Here is a 26,190-nt window from a genome sequence, read left to right on the forward strand (position 1 = left end):
GGCCATGGAATCAGGGTTTCTGGGGCTCAGTGAGAAGGGGGGGAAGGGCTGACAGGGGGATGGGATGGGTGCACAGAGTGAGCCGGGGCCAAGGATGACAGAGATGTGGGGCCTGGTGGGCTTAGCTAGTCTCTAAATTTCCAAATTAATGAGGTGGGCACTGGTGAATGGGAGGACCCTGACCCTTGAGGAGAGCACCCAGCCCAGGGTGGTGGTGCATCAGGGGACATCAGGCTAGATCGCGTGTGTGGAGCCTCTGCATGGTCTCCAGCTAGAACAATATCAATGATAATAGTGAAAGTGGCTCTGGTAGACATTATTACTGTTCAAAGTATCTATTGCCTCTCCCTGGGGGAGCATGACACTTCCCATAATTTGACATCAGGCTTGGCTACCTGACTTGCTTTGGTCAATAACCTGAGCATAAGTGAGGTGTGCCACTTCTAAAAAGAAACTTCAGGAGTCATGGTGCTGCCACGTTCATTCTTATCTCTGCCAGGAGACCTGCAGTGTCCCAGATAAGGGCTGCTCCTTCAACCTGGGTCTTGGAGTGGAGCTGGCTTAGTGCAGAGCGGCAACCAACCCATGACGGACATGTAATGTGAGTCAGAAATAAACCTTGTTGTAAGATGCTAAAATCTGGGGGCTGTTTGTTGCTGCAGTATAACATAGCCTCAGCTGACTGCTACAGCAGCTCGTGGATTTGGAGTGTATACTCTGCACCAGGCACAAATGATTCCATTTTTATAAAATTCTAGAAAACATAAACTTATCTATAGTGATAAAAAGCAGATCAGTGGCTGCCTGGGAACCGGCTGGGAAAGAGGGGGGCAAGAGGGAGGGATTACAAAGGGCATGAGAAAAGTTTTGAGGTGACAGATATGTTCATTATCTTAAGTGTGGAGATGGTTACGTGACTGTATATACATGTCAGATCTTACAGACTTTAAATATGTACAGTTTATTGTATGTCAAGTATACCTCAATAAACTGTTTTTATAGAAAACTCAACTCTGTTGGACTAGAATTCTAATAAAATTCTTATCCTTATTTTACAGGTGAGGAAAATGAACCTCTTTGGGATTAAATTACTTGCTGAGCGTCACTCAGCTCTTAAAGGCTGGATCCAGAATCTGAACCAGGTGTGCCTGAATTCAAAACCTGTACCTTTTAACCCTAAAGGAGTTTGAGTGGCAGGCCAAGGGTCCAGGGGTGAGAGCCCCCAGGCATGAATATGGGCTACATATGGAACCCCAGAGACAGCCCCAGCTTAAATACAGTGTTCCCCAAGAGTCACCTTGTGGGGGGAGAGGAGGTGGGCAGATGCCAGGCCCCACGGTTTTCAGAGAAGCCCCATGTCTCCTGGAAGAGTAGGCACAGCATGGCAGCAGTGGGGTTCTGGAGCCAGCTGGTACCCACATGGGAGAGCTGGCTGTTAAAATTTCAGGAATTTCACGAATCAGTTGTTAAACATAGCCGTTATTAAAAATTAAATCATATATGCTTACAATTAAACAAAATATGTGAAAAACAAAGATTATAATACTCAAAACTCATGGCCTCCTAATTATGTTCCCACTCTGGCTGGTGTTTATGCTCTTATGGTTCTGCACACCATTGTGTCTATTAGGGGGAGATGGTCTCTTCCCAGCTCTGCCTCCTGTGATAGCTTGAATTTGGACTGGTGGGATTATTTACCCCATGGACATGGGAAAAATGCTAAATCAGTGCTAACCCCTCAAGCCCACCCCCTGCGGATTGTTAAACATTTAATCATCACATCACTGAGCCCTAGGGTCTTGGACAGGAGGCTCAGGTCTGGGGCTGAAGGGAGAGGCAAGTACAGACAGAGGCTGGAGGCCCCGGGGCCGCCTATAATGGCGGTGATGAAATGGCTAGCCTGATTCGACCCTAGCTGCCTGACAAGTTTTTTGTGAATTCCCTCCCTTAATCCTCACCACAACCCTGAGAGGTAAAATGCTATTACTACCTGCAGATGAGGAAGCCGAGAAGATATAATACTTGCCCAGAGTTGCTCAGCTAGTAAGTGTCACAGGCAGGATTACAAAGCCTGACCCTTAACTGCTACTGTCCACACACCCTCTGCCCCCTGAAAGTAGCAGTGTTGGACTCAGGGTCTGGTCCCACCTTTTCCTGAAACCTCCAGCCAGGCACAGGCTCCAGGTCCCTAGGAGCCTGGAGTAGGCTTCAGTGACCACTGGGCCCATGGCCCCAGTTCTCCTGTGGGCAGCCTGTCTTGGGGGCCACGTTTTGTGCAGAACTGAGTACCAGAGAGAGGACTGACCCGTTTCCCACGACCGAGGCCAAGGGCAGGCTGACCCCTTTCCAGAACAGTTTGCGCCTCTCAGGGGCCCTGGAGCACTAGGGGACAAGCTGGGCTGGTAGAAGCCCTGAAGCCTCCTGAGGGCTCTGAAGAGGAGAAATTCCAGAATGCTGCAGCCTGAGGGGCCTCTCAGATCCTCCTCTCAGATCTTCCTCTTCATATGTGAGGAAAGTGAAGGCTTGGGAGTGCAAATGTCCCTGAGACTGAGACGGGGCTGACTGTCCAGAGTCGAGTTTCAGAGAAGAGAGTCTTGGAAAAGGTCTCAGGCTGCCAGAGCAAGAGGAGGAAGCCCTGGGAGGCCAGAAGGTTGGAGCAGGTCTCCCAGGTGCCATGAAGGCAGTGCCCCGAGGGCTGGTGGGAAGGATGCCTGTGATTTTCTTTCCGATGCTGGAGGTGAGGGAGGCTGCAGTGCAGGGTTGGGGGTGACAGGTGGGTGTGCTTCAGGTGAGCCACATGGGGAGTGGACCAAGGCTGGCCTGGAAGAGACTGGGGGAGCTGAGGAGGGCCCCAGGGCCCTGCTGAGTGTAGTGGGTTGAATGGTGTCCCCTAAAAAGACATGTCCAAGTTCTAATCTCTGGAACCTGTGAATGTGACCTTATTTGGAAACATGGTGTTTGATGTGATTAAGTTAGGGATCTGGAGATGAGAACATCTTGGATTATTCAGGTGAGCCCTAAATCCAATGACAAGTGTCCTTATAGGAGATACACAGAGATGAAGGCCACGTGACTCCAGGCAGAGACTGGAGTGATGCAGCCACAAGCCAAGGACCACCTGGAGCCACCAGAGGCTGGAAAAGCCACTGAACCATCCTCCCCAGCACCTTTGGAGGGAGTATGGCCCTACTGACACTGTGATTTCAGACTGGTGACTCTCCATACCAGTGTGAGAATACGTTTCTGTTGTTTTTGACCACCCAGTTTGTGGAAGCCCTAGGAAACCCATCGGTGGGGGTGAAACCGGGCATGTTACAGAGATTCCTCCACTGCATGGGGCAGTGCCAGGCGGGAAAGGAGGCTCACAGACTGGCAGGTGGAGTGCGGTGGGCTCAGGCTGGGTGGGCAGAAGGAAGGCCTGCAGAGGGGGACGGATGGGTGGGAGGTGGGGAGAAGCTTGGAGCTCTCAGGGGGATGGGAGAGCCAGGGTCCAGGAGGGGGGTCAGGAAAAGGGCACTTTCAGGAGATGGCAGGTCCTGGGAAGAGACGCGGGAGGGGTGGCCGAGAAGGCAGATGGGGAAACCCCCAGAGCTGAGACTTTCTAGACAAAGAGGCTGACATGCCCAGGGAGAGGCATGCCCAGAGGAGGCATGGGCTATGCCAAGTGGGTCAAAGACGAGCACTGCACCGATATCATCCACGAAGGAATCATTACTGAGGGCTCCTGTGGGCCGTCCGTTGGGAAACGCCATGCACAGCTTTTCTCGTGTAACTCTCACAACAGTTCGAGGAGGGCTTGTTCCCATTTTACAGGCGAGGAAGGCGAAGGCGAGGGGTAAGGTAGTTGCCCAGCTTGTAAGTGTCAGACCCTGACTGGAAGCCACGTGTCTGCCTGCAAAGCTGGCCTCCTGAGCATCCTGCTCTGCCCTCGGGAGGCTCCGGGGGCAGCCTGTGGCCAGTGCGTGGTTGACTGGGGTGTGGAGCCAGCACTAGGATGGGAGCCAGCCCAGGGGAGCGGCGCTCACCCTGCCTTCTTGCCCCGCCTGGCCTGTCCCTCCCTCTCACCCTGCCTCAGGGACCGCTGTCCCTCCCGCTAGGCTCCCAGTCCATTCTGTCCCTTCCATGCCTGGGACCCCGCTGGGCTCAACTTCGCATCAACAACAGGCTCTTTCCCACTTCCGGCCTTGCCAAGAGAGTCAGCTCTAAAACTGCTCTTTGTCCTTTTTCTTTTTTTTTCAAAAAATGTGTTTTTGATCAATTTTATAATAAAACCCAAACTGAATTCTTGAAAACAACAGCAATGAGAAATAAAAAAAGAAAAAACTCTCAGCTCCAGGAAGTGCTGACTCCAGCACCATCCTCTCTAGCCCAAGCTGCAGCACTGGTTCCCTTCCCTCTCTCCCCCAAAACCCTACCTCCACCCACCCATGCACAATTCCTGGTACCAAGCCTCCTAAATATCCCTTAGCCCCTTTGTCTCTGCCTGCTGCTGAGATCCTTCACCTCTGGAGAGGCTCTACGCCTCCCATCTGCTCTTCCAGCCTCCAGTCTGATTCCCCTCCATGCTGGTCCCCTCTGTGCATGCTCTCCCCAGAGGCTCACTCTGAAAGACAAATCTGACCCCATCAGTGTCCTTTACTCAGAGTTCATAGAGTCTTAACTCCTTACCACGGCATTCAAGGCTTCAATGTCCAGTCCCTGCTTGCCCCAGCTTCATACCCCACCAGGCACCTGACCCCCTGCCTTTGCATATGCTGGTCCCTCTCTCTGCTTGGGACACCCTTCTTCCACCTGTCCGTCAGGATAATTCAACTCAATCCTCAAGACTCAACCCAATTAGTTCCCTCTTTTGATAGCCCTCTCCTGCCCTCCCCAGGCAACAGAGTGGCCTTCTTCCCCACTGTCATGACAACTGGGTGGAACCTGGTTCATTCATTCATCTGATATGTGTCCATTCCCATGCTAGGCACTGGGACAGAGCAGAAAACAGTACCGGCCCAGCCTCTGCCCCGGTGGACATTACTATCCCTGCTGCTGTTGCCCAGGTAGACCGTGAGTCCCCCAGGACAGGTGCCACCTGCCTGCACAGAGATGAGCTTGGTGCCCACAGACAGTGTGTGCTCCTTAAATGTTTGTTGACTGAATGACCAACCGGATGAGTGAGTGAATAACCTTAACCCCTTCCAGCTCCCCCTTCCCCAAAGCTTTTCTATCTCCTTTTCTTTTTAAAGTAGTATTTTAATGGTTTTGGTGGTGGTTGCTCCAAAAATAGTACAGATGTATGTTTGTTCTAACAATTCAAAGAATGCACAGGTGTACAAGGAAAAACTGGTAGTCTCTCCCGGCCCTGCTCCCCCCAGCCCCCTGCATCAAGTTGACCTCACTGAAGCCAATGAGGTTAATCATTTGGCAGGTGCATTTCCACCACCCCAACACTCATGACTCTATATAAGTCTACATGCACCAAGAAAGTTCTTATGAAGATGAATAATAGTAAATATATTACTTCGGCTCTTGCTTTTTTAACTTAAAAATATGCTAGGGACATCATTCCAAGGTCATATAAATAGAATTAACTTGATCTCTCCAACTGCTGTGTAATGTTCCCTGTGGATGTTTAATACTTTGTTTAAATGGTACTCTATGGACACTTTGGCCTTTTTTTTTTTTTTTTTCTGTAACAAGGAATGCTGCAATAAGCCTCCTTCTACACATCTTTGAGTTCTGGTTGGGTTTCTCCAGGGTTTAGGATAAAGCCCCCAAAGCAGTCACTGGGTCAAAGGGGATATGCATGTGAATTTTTAATAGGTCTTGCCATTTTACTTTCTCAAACAGTCGGAGCAATTCACAAGACTCCAGGAGTGTATGAAAACGTGAGTTCCCCATACCCTGGCCAATTCTAGATGTTATCAATAGTCTAAACCTTTGCCTGTATCATGGGCAAAAAATGACATCTCATTGTTTTGAAATTGCATTTCCTGAATACAGCTAAGGTGGAACATCTCTTCATGCAATGGTTGGCCTTTTTTTTTTTTTTTCCGGTACACGGGCCTCTCACTGCCGCGGCCTCTCTCGTTGCGGAGCACAGGCTCCGGACGCGCAGGCTCAGCGGCCATGGCTCACGGGCCCAGCTGCTCCGCAGCATATGGGATCTTCCCAGACCGGGGCACGAACCCATGTCCCCTGTCGGCAGGCGGACTCTCAACCACTGCGCCACCAGGGAAGCCCTGACTGGCCTTTTCTATTTCCTCTTCTGTGAGTTTTTGCCAGTTTTCAATTAAAAAATCACCTTGTAGGAACTTTTTAAACATTATCGATATTAATTCTTTGATGTATGTGTTGCAAATATTATAATCCCATGTAATAATCGTCTTTTGCCATACAGCAGTTTATATATGCTTAAATGATTTTTAACTCCTTATTACAGGAATTTGAAAACATACTCAAAATTAATGAGAACGATATAAGGAACTCCCAGTGTACCTACCTCTGAGCTCCAACAGTGATCAAGATAAGGCTAATTTTCCCCCCAGTATGAAGTTTTCCTATGGACGTTGCTTGTGGTGGTTTGTTTTGCAGAAAAAAAAATTTTTTTTGTAGTCAAATTTATCAGTCTTTTCTTTTGAGGCTTCAGGTTTTGCATAATATTTATAAAGGACTTCCCCACTCTGGGATTTAAAAAAAAATTCTCCCATGGTTTCATTCAGTAGTTATAAAACATGATTTGTTTTTCATGGTGGGATAGTATTTCATTATATGGGAAGACCATAATTTACTCAACCAATCACCTATAGCTGCATATTTGGGCTATTTCTGATTTTTTGTGAATTATAAATAATACAAGGCAGTAAAAGCCTTGTCCATGAATATTCTAGTTCATCAGGCTAAATTCCTGAAAGTGAACTTCATTTCCATCCCCAAACTGCTCTCCAGAAAGTCGGGCTGCATTTCTCCCACAGTGGCTTGTGTATTACTATCAAAATGCCCTCAGAGCCTAAAGCAGAAAGGCAGGGACCCAGAATGGAAGATTCTCTCCTGGCCTGATTGAGCCTTTCTTTGACTTGTCAGCCATAGAGAGGATTATGTCAAATATGCTAGAGGAGGGGACCAGGCAGCATGAGACTGGAGGCCCAGAGTAGCTGCTAGGGTATCACTCAGAGCCAACTTTTACTTTACATACAATTCTATACTCCAGTAAACTTGTGACCTGTCTTTTCAGAGCACAGGAACAAATGAGAAAGGGGAAGCAAGGCTGCTACTAAGAGCACCCTAGCCCACTTGTGCTGTTTCTAAAGGAAGAGAAAGTGCATGTCAGTCAAAAAGCAACCACTTTGGACCATGGTGATGCAGTGCTAAACTGTCCCACAGATCCCAGTAATGGATGCGGGAGAGTCAATTAGACTGGGTGATCTCGAAATTTGCTTCTAAACCTGAGATTCTGGAAGGTATCTTGAACTTTATGGTAGGCAGACTAACGCCCCCTCCCTGAAGATGCCCTTGTCCTAATCCCTGGATTCTGTGAAGATGCTTTGCTTTGTGGCAAAGAGTAATTAAAATTGCTATCAGCTAACCTTAAAATAGGGAGATTATCTTGGATTATCAGGGTGGACACAATGTAATCACAAGGATCCTTAAAAGCAGATGCAGCAGGCCAAAGAAGAGTTAATGTCAGAGTGATACAATGTCAGAAAGACTGGATAGGCCACTGCTGGCTTTGAAAATGGTAGGGGACCACAAGCCAAGGAATGTGGGCAGCCAGAAAAGGCAAAGAAATGGATGTTCTGTAGAGCCTCTAGAAGGAAGCCCTGTGGACACCCTTGAATATAGCCTAGTGAGATCCATCTTGGACCTGACTTACAACACTGTAAGATAATAAGCGCGTTGTTTTAAGTTTGTGTTAATTTGTTACAGCAGCCATAGGAAGGGAATACAAATATCATCTGGTACTGCCCAGTAAAAAAGATACCCAGAGAAGAGGAGTGCCCTGCCCCTGGCTGCACAGCCTCTGGAAGCAACATACTCCTGGCTCTGGTCTTTTTTTTTTTTTTTTTTTTTGCTAGGTCCTGCTGCTTCTCTGCCTTCTTAATGATGAGCCCCAGGTATCACAAAAGTTAAATTCTGTGCTGCCGACATTCAATTATCGGGAACAGCCATCTCCGGGGGATGCCCAGTTTATTTTTTTGAATGAGTGGGGCTCCCCCCACCCCCCGCGCCCCAACTCGAAGGGCGAGGCTTTGTGTTCCTCCCCCAAGGGCAGATGCTGTCCAGATGGGGGGGCGGGGCCCTGGGGCTCCGGCCACAGCGGGGCTGGGGGGCGTAGTGGGGTGGGGTGTGGAAGCGGGAGACCTGGAACCAAAGAGCAATTCCAGGGCCTGCGGGCCGGCCGTTGTTGGACCGGCTCCCTATCGGGGGTGCTCCTGGGAGGCTGCGGGCAGGCCGGGGAGGAGTCCGGGCGGAGCTGTGGGGGGGCAGAGGTTAACCCGGGAGTAGTGGTCGGGTCAGATTACTTCCCTTTACAAAGAAGGGGAAAGGAGGAGTCAGGTCCTAGTGGGCAGTGGCCGTGGCTGGTCCGGCTCGTCGTTCGGGAGAGGAGGCTCCGAGCAGGTCAGTGTCGGGCGCCCTGGCGGCCACAGGCAAGTGGAGCGCGGTGGAGAGGGTCTGCGGGGCGCGGAGGGGCTGCGGGGCAGCTGCGGGGCGGCAGCCACAGTGAGGAAGGGACATCGACGCAAGCGCGCGCAGAGACCCCGACGTCCCTGCCGACGCCCCCTTCTCAGACCGGTACACTGAGGTCCAAGGAGAGCGAAGAATTCTTTTGGCTGAGATCCCGCTATGATCTCGCGGCCGAGTTGGCTCCGCAGCGGGCCTATCAGCCGGGCAGGGGGCCGTCCACCTGGGGAGGTGGTCCCCAGGGCGGGGAGGGCAGCTGCCGGCGCCTCTGGGGGAGGGCAGATGGAGAGACCCCGCTGGTGCAGCGGACTCTACCCCGCTGTGGTCTGAGGCAGGGTGGTGTGGGGACAGAGGTGCGAGCGTGGTGACTGTGAGGCACCGCAGCTCAGACTCGTAGTGGGTGGGGCGGAGCCAAAAATGAACGGAATCCCGGCCAGCCTTTGGGGTCTATACAGCCCCCAGAGGAGGAGCGGGGGGGGGGGTCCAGGGTCAAGGCCGCAGTAGGAGTCCCCCTTAGCTAGCCTTGGACGTTTTGCCTCCGTCCAAAGCCCTCCCCCCGACCGCTTAAAGGGAATTCCCGCTGAACAAGCGTCGTCTCCCTTGCTCCTTACAACCCCATAGTTCGCGGGTTCTCCTGAGGCAGGAACGGAGCGCCCGCTCCAGCACTCCCTGGAAGCCGAGAAGAGCAATGCTCCTACTGCAGCCCGCACTTGCTCTGCGGAGGGGTCCTCCAGATGAGCCAGTGGGGCCCTAACTCTGCACCTCCAAACCCCCAACAGTGCAGTGGGCACGGGTGCCCCAGTTGGGTCATGCCTTGGGTTTTGTAACTTGAATCCGCCTCCTCCCTCCAACCCAGCCCAGGGACTGCACCAACCAGGCAGTGTGGTTGAATTGTCAGAGTACTGTTCTCAGTCAGGCCTAAGGTATGATTGTGGCTTAGTCTCTGAGTCTCTAACTGACCTGGACCTCTCTGGGCCTTGCCTTATTCACCTGTAAAAGCAGAGTCTTGGACTAGATGGGCCCTTCCGTTGGTTGTCTGTGTTTGAGGAGCTGGCTGTAGATATGTGAGGTGGGGGAGGGGAGAAATGAGGGCATGGTCACACGGAAGAGGAAATGGGCCTCCAATCCACCAAAGATCCCTTTTGGACACATTGGGGGCAGGGGAGGTGGGGAAGGCAGGGTGCCTCGCCCCTCTCTGGCAGTGGGCTGGCATCCTCCACTAGTCCACCTCCCTAAAAAACCCTAGAGTAAAGCTAGACTATCAGTGGAAGAAAGCTTACCCCAGAGAGCTGCTCCCACTTCACAGATGGAGAAACAGGCTCAACTGTGTGAGGCAGACCGGCCACCTGCCCTGTGATTCCCCCAGAGCCTTCTAGGGAGTGGGGCATAAGCTCCTTCCCATTTCCACAACCCTTAAGCCAAGTCCTCCAGCCACTTTGCTTCAAGAGTTTTATTGCTAAGCATTCTGAGAAGACAGGTGGGGGGTCCCCACGTGGGAAGGCATCAATCAGGGTATTGGAATGGGGCCTAGTTCCTGGGCCTCTGGCTCTGGTGGAAAATCCAGGACCCCATGCTGGGGGCTATTCGAGAGTCTAGGAGGGATGGCAGGGACAGTAGGCCAGCTGTTCACACTGAGTGCCCTGGGTGCCTTCCTTCACACAGGCCAACAGCCGTCACTTCCAGCCTGGGCCCAACCCTGGGTGTCCATCATTGGAGACGCTACAGTGGTTCGGGTGCACCCTTGAAGGCAAGCCAGGGTCCTCCACAGAGACCTGTGTCTGGTAGCACAGTGCTCCCCCTCTGATAAGAAGTTCCACTTCCTAGAACCAGCCCCTGCTCCCAGTCCTGGTCTGGGGGCAGGGAGTTCATGGTCCCTTTGTAGAGCCCCCAAGCTGACTTCCACCAGGTTGCCAGTCTCTCAGCTATTCCTTGCAGCAGCCACTCCTGCCCCATGTCCCTTAGTGTGCCTCTAAAATTCAGAAGAAGGGACACACAGTTCCCCTAAAAGATGATCAGGTCTCTCATCCTGCCCAGATTGGCCTTCCTTAACTTGTTGTCATGTGTTGTTATGCTAAAAGGTGTGTGTCTCCTCCTGTGGTCTTTTAACCCTCCTGGGCACTGCCTAGTAGGAAATGTGGGGAGCTGTATGAGAGGATGCTTTGGGAGGCACATATAGTTAAGCAATAGAACCTGCCACTAACTAGCTGTGTGACCTTGGGCAAGTCACTTAACTTCTCTGTGCCTTGGTTTTCTCAACAGCCAAATGGTGGTGATTATCCTGATGGTGATTATCTGTTCAGTTACACAGATGGGAGTTTCCAGACAGGATCCACAGCCCAGAATGGCCCTTCCGAGGCTGGTGTACTTCCCCAGCTCCAAGAGGGCCCCTTCTGCTCCTTTGCTCCTGAGTGCCCTTGCATTGGGCTCCAAAGGCCAAAACAGGAGCTGACTTCCCATTAGGGCCTTCTGCGGTTCTCACAGGATGGACAATGTCCAAGGCTCCCAGAGGAAGCACCCTGGGGGCTGGCCCAGGCCCAGCCTCACGCAGCTGTGGGTGGAGACCTCAGAAGTCTGGGAGAAGGCCAGGGGCTGGAGGGGCCAGAATGTGCCCTGAACTGGGGCCCCAGCCTCATCCCTGCTCCTAACTCGCTGCTCCTTCAGAGCAGACAGATGGGCTTCAGATTGTTCCATAGCTCCCAGCCTGCACAGCCCTGCAGCTGAGGAGGATAGGGCGGGGAGGTGTTGAGCGAGCATGAGCAGCAGCTTACCCCAAGACCCAGCGATCTGTGAGGGAGCTGGGACTGCACAGTTGTTTGCCTGACTGCTGGTCCTGGCTTTCCCCACTACAGCCCCTCCCAGGCTCCTGGCGTTGTCATGTTTGAATTCAAGGCAACTTGTATCCCCATATCTGAGATAAAGCTGACTTTTCCCATTCAATTAATGTCTTCTACACGAGTGGCTATGCCTCAAATATTCTCTAACATGATTGTTGTCAACCTTAATTTTTTTTTTTTTTTTAATTTAGAACTTTTGTTCCCGGACCAAAACATAGGCAGGGCAGAAATAAATAAACCCATAGATGGGAAGGCTGCTTTGGTTGAGACCGGGGCTGGGTACTCAGCTTCTCCCCCATCAAGAAATGAATGGTAAAAGGAATGCACACATTCTGCTCGCCTGCAGAAATCTTCCACTCCAAAGGCAGTCTGCAGGTGATGCCACCCCAGAATCATACAAGGTGGAGCAGTGATTCCCCAAGTGAGTGCAGCTAAACAAGATGATTGTAGTGGCTACCTAGATGAATAGTTTTAAAATAAATAGTCATAAATTGAAATGTGTATCAGAAAAATTATAACGTAATACATCCAACCATGACTTCTTGGTCGTTATTGCTCAGAAGGAGAGTAAGCAGTGAATTTATTTAAAGAAAAATGTTAACTAAATAATGTACAGGAGGATCACAGATATGGCAAAACTCACAAAAGTGGTTTGTATGCACAATCTAGGAGCCCAAGAAGGAACGTGAGGCATAGAGGGGAAATCTGTGCCGAGGATCCAGGGTCTGAATTAACGCCGAGTTCGCTCTTTAACCACTGCGTCTCGCTTTCTTATGGCTGCTCCATTTCGCGAGCATGTGTTACCTGCCTGCTGTGTACTAGGTGCTTGCCTGGTATGGAGGATACCATCCTCATGGCGCTGAGTCTTGGGGGTGCTGGGAGAGCTGCCCCGGGATAGCATCGCTGAAGTGAGCTTCCAGGATGAGTGGGTGGTGTGTGAAGGAAAGACAGAAGCTGTCCAGGCCCAAAGAGAAGCTTGGGGTGAGGGTGAGGTGGGGGTGAGGGTGAGGGTGAGGGTGGAGTGGGGGGTGGAGGAAGGAAGAGATGGTGGGCTTGAGAAACCAAAAGAGGCCAGTGGGGCAGAGCAACAGGGGGAGAAGGCTTGGGATGAGACCAGAGAATCATTGGAGGCTAGATCACACTAGACCTATAAGCCAAGGCAGGGATTGTGGACATTGTCATTCATTTAGCCAGCGTTGAGCTTCTGCCCTGTGCTAGGCATGGAGGGGTGTACAAAGTCACAGAGGCTTCCCTTGAGGTGCCTAGGTCTAGTGAGAAGCTTTTGAACACATAGATGGCCTTAAGTGCTGTGATAGAGGTGTGAACCAGAGGCCAGGGAAGCACCCGGGGGAAAGGGGCTGCCTGTTCATGAGAAGGCAGTGATGTTTGAGCTGAGTTTTGAAAGATGAGTAGGAGTTTGACAGGAGGGAGAGGAAAGGCATTCCCGGCAGTGGAAACAGGATGGGTAAAGGCACAGAGGTATGAAAAAGTCCAGGGAGTTTGGGGAAATACCCACAACTGGAGCCACATTGGGCATTGGAAAGAGGAGAGGCCAGAGGGTCAAGTCCACAGAAGGTTTTCAGGCTCAAGCCAGAGCTGAGGTTTCATTCCACAAGCAGTGAGGAGCCAGAGACCAGGTTCAAGCAGGAGAGGACGATCCCTCTGCCAAGGTGTGTGGGCACGTTGGGTGACAGGGGAGAAGAACATGGTTACTGCTACCCAGTGGGGTGTAGAGATGGCCATGCCTGGGCCTTGGCAGGGGGCTGGAAGAGGGATCCCTTTTTATTATTAGAGAATGTGGGGGCTGTGGAGCATGCCCCTCTATGTGCCCCCAGCCTGGGCTGGCACAGTACCCAGAACAGGGACCTCTCATTACAGGGCAATGGGCTGCCTGCTGTGCCAGCTTTGAAGACCAGAGGCCCTTTCCAAAAGGGTAAAGATCCCAGCCAGCTGGGCCCACGGACTGTGTCCAAAGCAAACAGGAAAAGGCCACGATGGGCCAGGCAGGGCCTCTTTCTTTGTTTGGAGTAGAGATTAGGCCAATCAGGCTTATGTGTCTTTTTGCTGCAAAGGTGGGAGAGGGCTTCAGGTCCTACAGAGTGAAACTTGTTGCAAGGGGATGCATGACCCCTGGGTGCCAGCCTTCAGGGGTACAACAGGGATGGCTTTCCTTGGCAAATTCTAGCCCTGATGAAGGGAGACTGGAAGCACATACTTCTCACTCTCAGTCACCCTCAGGGGCTGCTGCTCCCTCTGTCACCATGCCCAAGTTGCAGCCCTCCCTCGGTACTTGGCTTCCCACTCTTGCCCCTTGGCCATCAGCCCAGGCCTAGTAGGGTTGGCTGTAGGTCACTGCAATGGGAAGTCCACACTGTCCAGACCAACGCCCTGGGGGGCAGGTCTCTAGAGAGAAAGAGGGAAGTGCTGACGGCTCAGAGCGCCCTTGAGCCCAAAGATGGGCACCCAGGATTCCCCTGAAGACCCTGTACAGGGATGCCTGAATGAATTAACCTATGAACACTTACCGTCCATGCATGCATTTGTTTGCCAAGCCTCCAGGTGGGCTCACAGGTTGCTGGCCCAAGACGGGGCAGGGAGTGGCCAATGAATGAGGAGCTGACAGACCAGATGAGGGAGGAGACAAGCGTGGGCCCTGAGATGCATCTGGCCCTAGCAAGAGTCTTGCCTGTCTGCCATGGTTGGAGGAGGGCTCAGAGAAGGGGGTAGACAGTTCTCCCAGGGCTAAGTGGGAGTGGAGACAGGGGTGGAGATGGGCTGCAAAGACTCCAATAAGGAGTGATGCCTGAATTGACTCACTCATTCATCCATGCACCCATTCACGCCTGTGTGCATTCACTCGGCAAATATGTATTGAGCAACTACTATGTGCCAGGCACCGTGCCTAGTGCCAGTGAGCAGAAGCAACCAGGGACCTGCTCTTATGGGGCCTGCCGTTGGTCGGGGAGACAGGCAACACTCAAATCATCACCACACAGATCAAATGGAAAATTGTGCTGAGTTATAGGGCTTTGAAGAAGAGGTTTGTGGTTCTAAGGGGCCTGACCTAGTCACGGAGGTCAGGGTGTCTTCTCTGAGAAAGACTTGAAGAATAAATAGGAAGTAACCAGGGCAAGAAGGGGGAGAAGATGATCCAAACAGAGGGAACTGCACATGCAAAGGTCCTGTGGTGGAGGGTCTGGGTGAAGGCCAGAGTGGCTGGAGTGCCACAACAGAGGGGAGTGTGGTGAGAACGAGGTTGGGAAGTGGGCCAGCTGATAGCACTTGAACTTGTGGGTGTCTTTAGAAGATTAGGTCTGAATTCCAAGAGCAAAGGGAAGGTTTTAAGCAGTGGTGCAAAATGATCCAATTTGTGTAGCAAACTAGTTTGAGGGGGCCCAAGTGGAAGTGAGGAGTCATGAGGGTCCAGCAGTGCCCACATAAACAATGACAGTGGCTTTGACCAAGGACATGGTGAGATTGGGGGGCAGGGTGAGTTGGATGTTGGGGTGAGGGTCAGGTGATATTGAGGTCTGAGGAACTGGGCTGGCAGATGGGAAGGGTGACGATGAACATCATATTCCTGTAAGAACATATTATATTGAGCATGATAAGTAATATCTTCCTTTCTACCAAGGATAGAATGGTTGACCTCTGAGTAAGAAAGAAGGGAAGGGAAGGATTTTCAGGTTCTACTATATGGTATTTAATATGTTTTCTCATTAAATCTGTTCAACAAATCTGAGAAGTAAATACTATTATTTATGTACGAGGAAAGGGGTCTCAGAAAGGTAAAATTACCTGCCCAAGGTCACGGCTGGGAAGAGGTTAAGGCTCCACCAGCCTCCTCTTAAAAAAAAGAAAAAAAAAAAGGCAAAACAACTTATTTCATTCTTCTCAGTGAGCTTATAATTGAGGAAAAAGTTTTTGGCAGAAGGGAAAGGGAGGGGAACCTGGAAGAACTCCCTGCTCTGAAAGAATGCAAGGGAGCCTGGGGCCATGTCACTGAGGAGCCCTGGGCATCCATCCAACCACAGGGGTGAACCAATGTGTTCTTGACCCGAGCCGGAAACCAACTCTCCCTTTCTCTTCATCTCCCACCTCCCTGCTCCTGGGAAGTCCTTCTAACCTCCTGGACCTAACCTCGATCCTCCTGTTCTGGTGCCCATTGTCTCCTCTTGCAGGCAGATCCAAGCCACCTGGCCGCTCCCTCTCCCCGCTGGGCACGAAGCCTGACGCCTGCCCTTCAGCCCTCGGTGGGCTTCCAGGAAGCCTGCAGCCTGTAACCGGACAGTTTGCTCCCAGCAGGTACCCCTGAGCTGCACTCCGCACACTGTTCCTGGATCTCCTCTCCGAAACCTGGGCAGAGTGTGTTCCCACCCAGTCCGGTGACCTTCGCCTGTCTGAGCCCTGGTTAATTTTTGCCCAGTCTGCAGGCTGTGGGGCTCCTCCCCTTCAGGGATATAAGCCTGGCCTGAGGCTGCCCTGTTCCCCACCTGTCCTGAGCCTCCCCAAGCTCCCTCTGCACCCTCACCATGGCCAAAGGATTCTACATATCCAAGGCTCTGGGCATCCTGGGCATCCTCCTGGGCGTGGCGGCCATAGCCACTATCATCGCTCTGTCTGTGCTGTATGACCAGGAGAAGAACCAGAATGCCGGGTACGCCACCACCGTGGCCCCTACGAGCCCCGTGACCACCATCACCACGGCCACCACCTTGGATCAGAGCAAGCCATGGAACCGATACCGCCTACCCACGACACTGTTGCCTGACTCCTACAAGGTGACACTGAGGCCCTACCTCACTCCCAATGAGAATGGCCTGTATATCTTCACGGGCACAAGCATCGTCCGCTTCATCTGCAAGGCCCCCACTGACGTCATCATCATCCATAGCAAGAAGCTCAACTACACCACAACCCAGGGGCACATGGTGGCCCTGCGGGGCGTGGGGGGCTTCTCGGCCCCCGACATCGCCAGGACCGAGCTGGTAGAGCCCACGGAGTATCTGGTGGTACACCTCAAGGGCTCGCTGGAGGCAGGCAGAATGTACGAGATGGAGAGTGCATTTCAGGGGGAGCTGGCCGACGACCTGGCAGGCTTCTACCGCAGCGAGTACATGGAAGGCAATGTCAAAAAGTAAGTCAGAGCTGGGTCTGCTGGGGGGCAGATCCTAGGTGCTGAGGCAGAGCTGGACCCTGGGAGCCAAGGAAGGGCTTGGGTTCGGGGCCTTTGAACCTTCGGGAGTCCTTGGCTGGCCCATCACTCCATCTGCAGCTCCGGTAGAGCAGCTACCAAGACAATCGACCCTTTCCCGGAGGGCTCCTCTATACTTTATTAGGGAGTAGGGATGAGAGATGAAAGTGCCCCTTGGATAGATAGGAAAACAGGCTCTGAGGAAAGAAATTTGCCAAGGTTTCCCAGCCAATACAGGGATGGAGCCTGCCAGGACTTTGACCCTGAGTCCAGAAGGAGCTCTGCTCTCCCATGTCAACTGGCCCGTCGGCCTAGAGGCGGCCTGGGGGAGGTGGGGAGGGCAGGGATTAGGCCAGGCAGCATCTGTGCACCCCATCCCTGCACACCCAGCAACATCCTACAGCCCCAGCCCCGCACACCCACACGGGCACAGGCATTAAGCTGGCACACCCTCTAACCCCCGCTTCGGGCAGGGTGCTGGCCACGACACAGATGCAGTCTACAGATGCCCGGAAATCCTTCCCGTGCTTTGACGAGCCGGCCATGAAGGCCACATTTAACATCACCCTCATCTACCCCAACGGATTCACGGCCTTGTCCAACATGCCGCCCAAAGGTGAGCAGGTCTGGCTGGGGCCACACATCCTTGGAAAGCAGACCCCCAGGGCTGGGGCACAGGGCAGGGAGAGGGCACAACCCCACATGCCTGCGTGCTCTCTGCCCAGGTCCCAGTGTCCCGTTTGCAGAAGACCCCAAATGGAACGTCATTGAGTTCGAAACCACGCCTGTAATGTCCACATACCTTCTGGCCTACATCGTGTGCGAGTTCACGAGTGTGAAGACAATGGCACCCAACAACGTCCAGGTATGGAGCTGAGGCCACCTATCCTTCCTCGGGATTGGTCGTGGCCTGGGAGATATTCCTATTTATCCTCATCCTTGTCCCAGCCCCTGAGTTGCTAGGCAGTGTTTGAATCCCAGTTCTGAGTGATCTTGGGCAAGTGCCTTAGGTTCTCTGACCCTCCGTCTCTGCATCTGAAAAGTGGGACCCTCCTCATGAAGGGAGTTCCCGACTCCTGGGTGCCAGACAGATGGTGTCTATGGCTATTGTTATTCCCCGAAGGCCCCTGCCTGTGACTCAAGGCTCTGAAGAGACACCCCCGCCCTCTCCTCCGCTGACCAAGCCTCCCAGTTTAACTTAGTTGGTCCCCCAGCCTGCCAGGCTTTGGGACTCGGCCCACCTGCACCAGGACCCAAGAAGGGCCCCTGACCTACCTCTGTCTTCTTTACAGGTCGGGATCTGGGCTCGGCCTAATGCAATTGCAGAGAACCATGGCAATTATGCCCTGAACGTGACAGGTCCCATCCTAGACTTCTTTGCCAAACATTTTGATACACCCTACCCACTCCCAAAATCTGGTGAGTGAGGTACCTCGCATTGGGGGGAAGTGGATGGGTCTCCCCCCATAGCCCGAGGCCATCCCACCAACAGCCTGGACTCCCCAGACCAGGTTGCCTTGCCCGACTTCAACGCCGGTGCCATGGAGAACTGGGGGCTGGTGACCTACCGGGAGAACTCGCTGCTGTTTGACCCACAGGCCTCCTCCAGCAGCAACAAAGAGCGGGTTGTCACTGTGATTGCTCACGAGCTGGCCCACCAGGTAGCCCCCCAATCATGGGGAGTGCAGACAAAGAACGAGCGGGGCTCTGGGAGGAGACGGCACAAGTTGTGGCTCCGTCCTTGGCAGCTGAGAAGGGAAGAGTTCCACCTGGCAGGGTGTCAGGGAGGAGAGTCATGATGATGTCGGTGAAGCCGAGCTCAAGACTGGCACGCTGGGAACACTCGGTGAAGGGTAGCTCTGGGTACTGTTAGTGGCTGCAAGGCGCGAGCGGCTTGCCGGGCTGACCTCCCCTCCCCCACAGTGGTTTGGGAACTTGGTGACCCTGGCCTGGTGGAATGATCTTTGGCTGAACGAGGGCTTTGCCTCCTACGTGGAGTACCTGGGTGCTGACCATGCAGAGCCCACCTGGAACCTGGTGAGCCCGCTGCCCAGGGACCTCTGGGGTCTGGGATGGGGGAAGACCTGGGTCACCCCCTCCCAGGCCAGTCTCCTGATGGCTGCTGGGGATTTGCAGAAAGACCTCATGGTGCCGAACGAGTTGTACCATGTGATGGCTGTGGACGCGCTGGCCTCCTCCCACCCCCTGACCACCCCTGCCGAGGAGGTCAACACACCCGCCCAGATCAGCGAGATGTTTGACTCCATCTCCTACAGCAAGGTGCTGCCCAGCCCCTGTGCTGGTCCTGAGATAGTAGGGGTCATGGGAAGGGAGGTGGGATCTCGGCCCACAGGGGCCCACCGAAGCTGGGGGCTCCGGGAGCACCTGTCCCAGCCCAGTGGGGACACAGGGTCTCCTGCTGGCTCGGCGCAGCCTTCTGAGCCCCCTGTCCTCCACCAGGGAGCCTCAGTCATCAGGATGCTTTCTGAGTTCCTGACTGAGGACCTGTTCAGGAAGGGCCTGGCGGTGAGTACCCTTGGCCAGCCATAGGGTGGGAGGTGTTTCCTCCAAGCCCCGGCCTACCACAGAGGCTGAGTGGTAGAGCCTGGGGCAGCAGCTTTACCCTCACCGTGCCCTGTCTTTCCACAGTCCTACTTGCATGCCTTTGCCTATCAGAACACCACCTACCTGGACCTGTGGGAACACCTGCAGAAGGTCAGTAACAACCAGCCCCCCTGAAGCCATTCTGTGGGGGTCCTGAGATGCTGAAAGTCCTTGGGGGCAGCACACGTGTAAGAGAATGTGCCCAGCTCCACTGCTTACCCTCCCAGGCAGGCCATCTGGAGGCTTGGTTGCTCATCTGTAAAATGGGCGCAATGATGTCTCCTTGAAGGAGGTGTTACGAGAGCCTGGGTCACAAGCCCTGGCAGGCAGCCCCTCTCACGCTACAGTGAGCTCTGTGAGGGCAGCTGAGGAGTGCCGTCATCTGAGTAGCGAGGAAACGGGCTCTTGTGGTTCCCAAGCCCAAGCCTTCCTCTCCCTGGAACTTTGGAGCCAGTCATTCACCTACTCAGCATTCCTGGCTGCCCTGCGCCCCGGCTGGCCCCTCCCAGACATGACTTTGCACACACCAGAACCCTCGGCGCACTCTCTGACCCTCCTATCCAGCCTCACCTTGCATTCCTGTCCATTCAGACCCTGAGTGGCCCCTGTCTTTGGGCAAACCCTCTGACCACTCCCACCCTCCCGCCTGCCCCTCCTCCCCACCTCTCTTGAGACTCTCCCCATCATCCCCCATCATGTCTTCTCCTTCATGGCGGCCCCCACCCCTTCTCTGTGGCCCTGGTCAGCCCTACTGATCCCCCCATATGCCTGTGCTCCATGACCAGCCTGACCAGGGAGGGGAGGCCCAGGGCCTTGTCACAGAGTCACAGCTGGGCTCCAGGGCCCTCCTGGCCAGTCTCCAGCCCGACATCCATCTGCCACGAGGCCGGTCCACCTCCCACACCTCCCACAGCGTCAGTCCCTCCCCTCCGCTTCCACTGTCTTCCTTGCCCAGCCTCAGTTTCCAGCGCCTTCCTTTCTTCCGAAGCCAAGCCCTCCTCCACACCAGCACCCCTCCAGCTCCATCTGCCCCTCCCTCTTTCCCTGAGCCCCTTCTCTCTGCAGCCCCCCTAGAGATGCCCTCTCCCTCAGCTTGCACCTTCTGACAGGGTCTTCTGCCCTCTATTTACGCTGTTCTTAGTTTTTTATTTTCTCAGTTATTAACAGATGTGGTTGGTTTTTTGTTATTATTATGAAAGCAATGCACACACATGGAAAAAGATGAAAAAAGATTTAAGACAATAACAACCAACCTAAGCCCATCCCCAGACCCTCATCCAGGTGCGTTTCCTTCACATCTCCACGACCCTCTCCTTCGCGCTGCCTGTGACATGCGGACACTGGTTTTCCTTCCTCTCTGTCTCCTCTCCCTGCCTGTCCTCCCGGGTTTGTTCAGGCTGAGCCATGGGCATCCTGGGTGCCCCTCCCTGACACACACCCACCTGAGGGTGGATCACAGAATGGGAGGCCACATAGATTTGCTTAATCAAAGTGGAATGAACCAGAGGCTGGGAAGGTCTTGGCTCGTCCAGCACTGGGCAGCCGAGGAGACAGAGAGCCGGGCTGGGACCCCAGCTCCTGCCTCCCAGCAAAGTGGTACCACTAAGGGGAGGCCAAGGGTGCAAGGGGAGAGTGGGTGGGTGGGAGAATGGCAGTCGCTGATGGCCGCACCATATCCCTCTGCCCAAGGCTGTAAACAGTCAGTCGGTCGTCAAGCTGCCAGACACTGTGCGTGCCATCATGGACCGCTGGACCCAGCAGATGGGCTTCCCTGTCATCACTGTGGACACCAAAACAGGGAGCATCTCCCAGAAGCACTTCCTCCTTGACCCCGAGTCCAACGTCACCCGCCCCTCAGTGTTCAAGTGAGCAGATGAGGTCACTGAGACAGGCGTCCTAGTGAGGGTTCTGAGGGGCAGTTGCTCTGGGACCCTCTGACCATAGCAGGGCCTGGCCCGCTGTGGCCCTGCCACAGTGGCTGTAGACAGTGTCCTTCCTGGGCCAGGAGGATGGGGGCGTTTTAGTGCCAGAGTTGGGCAGAAACTGGAAGTCCGGGCAAGGCTGTTCTTTGCTGGCAGTGCCCAAGAGCTGCCGTTTCTCACACCTGGCCTCTGGATCTCTTGTTGCAGATACCTGTGGATTGTTCCCATCTCATCTATCAGAAATGGCAACCTGCAGGACCACTACTGGCTGCAGGGCAATGCAGCAGGTAATCCAGCCCTGCCCTAGTGGACAGCAGCCCCATCCCATACTCCCAGCTCCTGGCCCATGTTCTGGGGTTATGGCAGGCCTCAGCCAGGGCTTCCTTCATCGTTTCATTCAACAAATGGAGCCAGCTTCTTTGGTTCTAATTTCTACGCTGTGTGACCCTGGCCAAGTTACCATCTCTCTCTGGTCTCCATTTCCCCATCTATACAATGGGGCTAGGAACAATATCTACCCCATTGAGTTGTGTGAAGGTTAAAGAAGAGGATTCCCATGAAATGTTTAAAACAGTGCCTGGCACATAGTATGAGCAGTCCTACTCTGCCAGGCACTGAGGAAACCAAGGTCAAGGCAAGTCATCCTCTGCCTAAGCCAAGGCTGCAGGTGAAGGGAAGGAAGACAGCAGTTCAAACGTTCCAGAGCTGTGCTGAGTGCTTTAACGGAGGCACATGTGGCCTCTGGGGTACTGGGGCAAGTGGGTAGGGAGCGGGGAATAGGGAGCTTCAACTTCATGGAGAGGTCAGGAAACACTGGAGGAGGTGAGCTGAGTCAGAGTAAGAGCAGGAGTTCGCCAGGCTAATGGCAGCAGAGAGAAGCAGTCCAGGCAGAGTCAAGAGCAAGCGCAAGGCTTGAGGTAGGACAGAGCTCGGGGACTGAGTGTGGCTCGGGCAGAGGTGCGCCCTCGGTGAAGCTGAAGCGGGTCCCTGCAGGCTGCAGGAGACAATGGCTATGTCCTCGGGCCAGGAGGAGCTGGGACAGGTGGGAAGTGGGAAAGCCATTGGGTCTGACCTGCAGTTATGGAAGGATCCCCTCTGGCTGCCAGGAGAAAGGGTGGAGGGAGAGCCGTGAGGAGGGGGCACAGAGCCCCCAGGAAGAGATGAGCAGTGCTGGGGGGCTAACTGGATGGGAGGCGCTGCCTGGGTGTGATGGCACTGTTACAAGTGGAGAGGTGGGAGGAGGAGGGGGTGGAGGGTGAGAGGCCGCCTGGGGAGTTGAGTCTGAGTGGCCGGGGGTGTGCCGATGGAGTTGTCCCGGTGGATGCCACTGACCCGGCCACACAGAGCCTGTGGGAGGCAGGGCGGCCACTGAGGTTCAGAGATGGCAACTGATCTGTCCAAGGTCCACGGCCAGAGTCGGGCCCCGGCAGCCAGTCCTACCCCTCTTCTCCGCCCCTCTCCTTGGCGTTGGCCCAGCTGCGTGAGGGCCGGCTGCTGCCAGGCTGCAGCGGAGGCTGCTCTGCCGAGGCCTGGGTCAGGTCAGCCTGTGGCCTTCTGAGCAGCCCTGCCCAGCTCTGGTCTCTCCCCACAGCCCAAAACAATATGTTCAAAACCGGAGCAGAAGAGTGGGTCCTGCTTAACGTCAACGTGACGGGCTATTACCAGGTGAACTACGATGAGAACAACTGGAGGAAGATTCAGAATCAGCTGCAGATAAGACCACTGGTGGGTACCTGCCGCCCCACCCATCCCCTGCCCGAGACCCAGCCCCACGACGGGGCCCCAGACTGCAGGGCCTGCCCGCACTGCCAGCCCGAGGTCACACGCTCTGTTGCTCCTTCTAGACCATCCCTGTCATCAATCGGGCACAGGTCATCTACGACAGCTTCAACCTGGCCAGGTGAGTGCTCAGCCACGGAAGCCTGGAGACTTGGTGAGTGCGGTTCCATAGTGAGAGCCAGTGCTGCCTGCTGCCGTCCTCACCGTGTGCCAGGCTCAGCACCGTGGGCTCCCTGTGCTTGTGCACACCCCTCCCTTGGCCCCATGTCCCCGGAGATTGTCGGCGTCACAGCCCATACTTCCCAGAGAAGGACTCTGAGATTCAGAGCTTGAGTACCCTGCCTGAGGTCACACATTAGCCCATGACAGCCAGACGCAGTCCTGTCCAACTCCAAAACCCCAGTGCACTCCACGGCACCAAGGTTTTCCGGAGGGCTACCTATGGCCCAGGCCACCATGCTCAGTGCTGAGAAAGATACGGGAAGGACAGGATAGAAGAGATGCAGCATGGATAAACAGATATTTATTGAGCAGCTGCTGTGTTCATGAGCACCAGCAGGTGCCAAGTTCTTAGACATAAGTGATATCACCCATAGACATGGACACTTATGAACCAAATATGCACAGATGGCCTGAGGAGGTGGAGGGAGGAAAGACCAGAGAGCCAAGCAATCAGAGAAGAGGTGGGCAGAGTAAATAGCACAGGTTTCTTGTCTTTTTGAATTTCTGATCTGTCTCCTGTGGGCTGTGTGGCCTTAGGCAAGGCACTTTACCTCTCTGAGCCTCAGTTTCCTCACCTGTAAAATGGGGATAATGAGCAAGGAAATGTGACTGGCAGTGGGTGAGGGCCAGGCCTGGGCTGGCCTCGTCTGTGGCACCACCCAGCATCCACATCCCTTGCCCCTACCCCCAGCCCCACCCCTGGTGAATGCTGGAGTTGGCTCAGTTGGGCCTCTGGGACCTCAGGCTCTAGGAGGAGGTTGGGGTTCCCACAGTGAGGCTGGACTGGGTGGGGGTGCTTACTGGAGCCCCTCTGTCTGTTCCCAGTGCCCGTATAGTCCCTGTCACCCTGGCGCTGAACAACACCCTCTTCCTGAAAAACGAGATAGAGTACATGCCCTGGCAGGCCGCCCTGAGCAGCCTGAGGTACTTCAAGCTCATGTTCGACCGATCCGAGGTCTACGGCCCCATGAAGGTACAGAGGGTCATGGCAGGGTTCAAGGACCAATTCCCCAGTGCCTGAAATTACACCATAAGGAAGTGAATAGAAATATTGCCTGGAATGGTGAAACACGCCAAGTCCTTGGCAGTGGTGAGAGATTAGGAGGGATGTAGGGTGAAGGGAGCAGGGATTGAGAAGGTGAGCAGGTTGGGCACGGCAAAGAAAGGACACAGACTTCTAGCAAGGTTTGCTAGATTTGGAAATTAGCAAATCCTTCTTTCAGAAGGCAACAGAAAAAGCCACAGAACAGGAAGGGGGTGGGAGTGAGGGAGGAGGCCTTTCATCAGCTGTGTGGACTCAGGCAATCCTCTTCAGCCCCAGAGAACCCCTCTGTGAAAGGAGCGGGCCTGCGCCTGCCTAGCCTGCCCTAAGGGCCTGGAGGGGGATGCCGATGTTAACAGTTTTGAAGCTTGGGGGCACGGGCAGGGAGGATCAGAGGGAAGCTGCTTGCTCTGGATCCATAGCTGAACCCATAAGGATGTTCACTGAAGTGTGGTTTATAAAAGACAAGAAAACCAAAAATACTCAAATGTCCAACAGTTGGAGTTGGTTACGTAAACTAGAATATCCATTTGATGGGATATTATGTAGTCATTAAAAATGTTTTTCACATGATTAACTAACTGTTATGGTAAATGAGGTTTTAACTCACTTTAAACTCATTAACCTACCTACACCTTGGATTCACCCCATCCTCCTAATGTAGTAAAATCACAGTATTTGGTCAACTCAGCATTCAGCACTTACTGTATGTGATTATTTAAATATCATTCTCCGCCGAGCCACATAAAGTACCATGCTTGTGTCTCCTTTTTTATACATCTTATACAAATGCATCAGATAGTACATTAGTTTTGCTTTTTCCTGGAGGCATCCCTCCTGGTACCCTCTGTCGGCCTGCTCCCTTCTAGAACTGCTACTCAGCTCCCATGCTGGGAGGCTCTCCATTGTTGCATCTCTTGTTTCCTGAACCCATGGATTCTTCCTTGAGTTTTCTCTCTATTAGGGGAGCACATCTTCCAGTTTTGGAGAAAGGGTTCATAAGAGGTGGATTTTTTCAGGTAGATTGTCTGAAATGTCTTTATTCCACCTTCACACTGCATTGAGAGTTTTCTTGGGTTTAGAAGTTTCTAGGTTGAGGGACTTCCCTGGCGGTCCAGTGGTTAGGACTCTGCGCTTCCACTGTAGGGGGAATGGGTTCAATCCCTGATCAGGGAACTAAGATCCCACATGCCTCGCAGCATGGCCAAAAAAATTTTAAAAAAGTAGTTTCTATTTTGGAAATTATTCCTCAGGAAATTTCAGGTCTTGCTCCATTGACATCAAACCTCTCATGTTTCTGTTGAGAAGCCCAGGGCCTTTCTTATTTCCAGTTCTTTGAATGTGGCCAGTTTCCCCTTCTGGAAGCTGTGGGCTCTTCTCTCCATGCTGGTGGTCCTTCATGCAGGCCTTTCTTATCCTTCTACATTTTCAACCTGGACAACTTTGCATTGCTCCTTTAAACTTTCTTCCTCTCCTTTTTTCCCCCGGTTCTCTCTTTCTGGGACACTTGTTAATCCAATTCACTGCCCGTACATTCGTCCTCTAGTTTTCTTCTCTCCTATTTTCCGGCTTGTTGACTTCTTGTTCTGACCTCCGGGATATGCCCTCAGTTTAGCACACCGCCTCTCCTCATTTTTTCTATCATATATTTAAGTTTCCAAGTGCTATTCCTGGCTCCAGCGTCCTATGCAATATCTTCTCTGAACTCTTGGAGGATATTTATCATAGGCTTTTATGAAGTTTTCTTTTTCTTTCACTGACTTGTTTCCTCCAAGTCTTCTGTCTGTTTTGATCTCCTCTTTCAAGTTGGAAGCTGAGCTGCCCCTTTGAATTTGAGAGTGAGGCAGTGGTTGAAAGCTCCACGAGGAGGTGGAGTTTGTCACCTGCAGTCTTGTTATGGGGTGACTAAGTAACTCCTCGTGGGGA

General features: G+C 53.4%; 1 protein-coding gene across 3 annotated transcripts in view; it reads left to right on the forward strand.

Annotated features, from left to right (window-relative positions):
• The first annotated feature begins 104 nt into the window (after nt 1-104).
• The window catches only part of ANPEP (alanyl aminopeptidase, membrane), a 34,343-nt gene continuing 8,257 nt past the window's right edge, over nt 105-26,190 (forward strand). Inside the window, exons 1-16 of one of the 3 annotated variants that reach the window (XM_060293517.2) lie at nt 105-601; nt 1,059-1,142; nt 15,683-16,638; nt 17,169-17,311; nt 17,421-17,560; nt 17,988-18,114; nt 18,202-18,356; nt 18,619-18,732; nt 18,832-18,975; nt 19,156-19,221; nt 19,345-19,410; nt 20,989-21,164; nt 21,429-21,508; nt 22,813-22,946; nt 23,066-23,121; nt 24,048-24,195. In XM_060293517.2, coding sequence (XP_060149500.1) covers nt 16,034-16,638; nt 17,169-17,311; nt 17,421-17,560; nt 17,988-18,114; nt 18,202-18,356; nt 18,619-18,732; nt 18,832-18,975; nt 19,156-19,221; nt 19,345-19,410; nt 20,989-21,164; nt 21,429-21,508; nt 22,813-22,946; nt 23,066-23,121; nt 24,048-24,195 — 2,154 coding nt within the window. In that variant the 5' untranslated portion in view covers nt 105-601; nt 1,059-1,142; nt 15,683-16,033. Of the gene's footprint in view, nt 602-1,058; nt 1,143-3,113; nt 3,230-8,509; nt 8,605-15,682; nt 16,639-17,168; nt 17,312-17,420; nt 17,561-17,987; nt 18,115-18,201; nt 18,357-18,618; nt 18,733-18,831; nt 18,976-19,155; nt 19,222-19,344; nt 19,411-20,988; nt 21,165-21,428; nt 21,509-22,812; nt 22,947-23,065; nt 23,122-24,047; nt 24,196-26,190 lie in introns of those variants that run through there. The other 2 variants (XM_060293518.2, XM_030878634.3) reach the window with 2 other exon arrangements.

Source organism: Globicephala melas, chromosome 2 (assembly GCF_963455315.2).
Source record: "Globicephala melas chromosome 2, mGloMel1.2, whole genome shotgun sequence".
Taxonomy (NCBI): Eukaryota; Metazoa; Chordata; class Mammalia; order Artiodactyla; family Delphinidae; genus Globicephala; species Globicephala melas.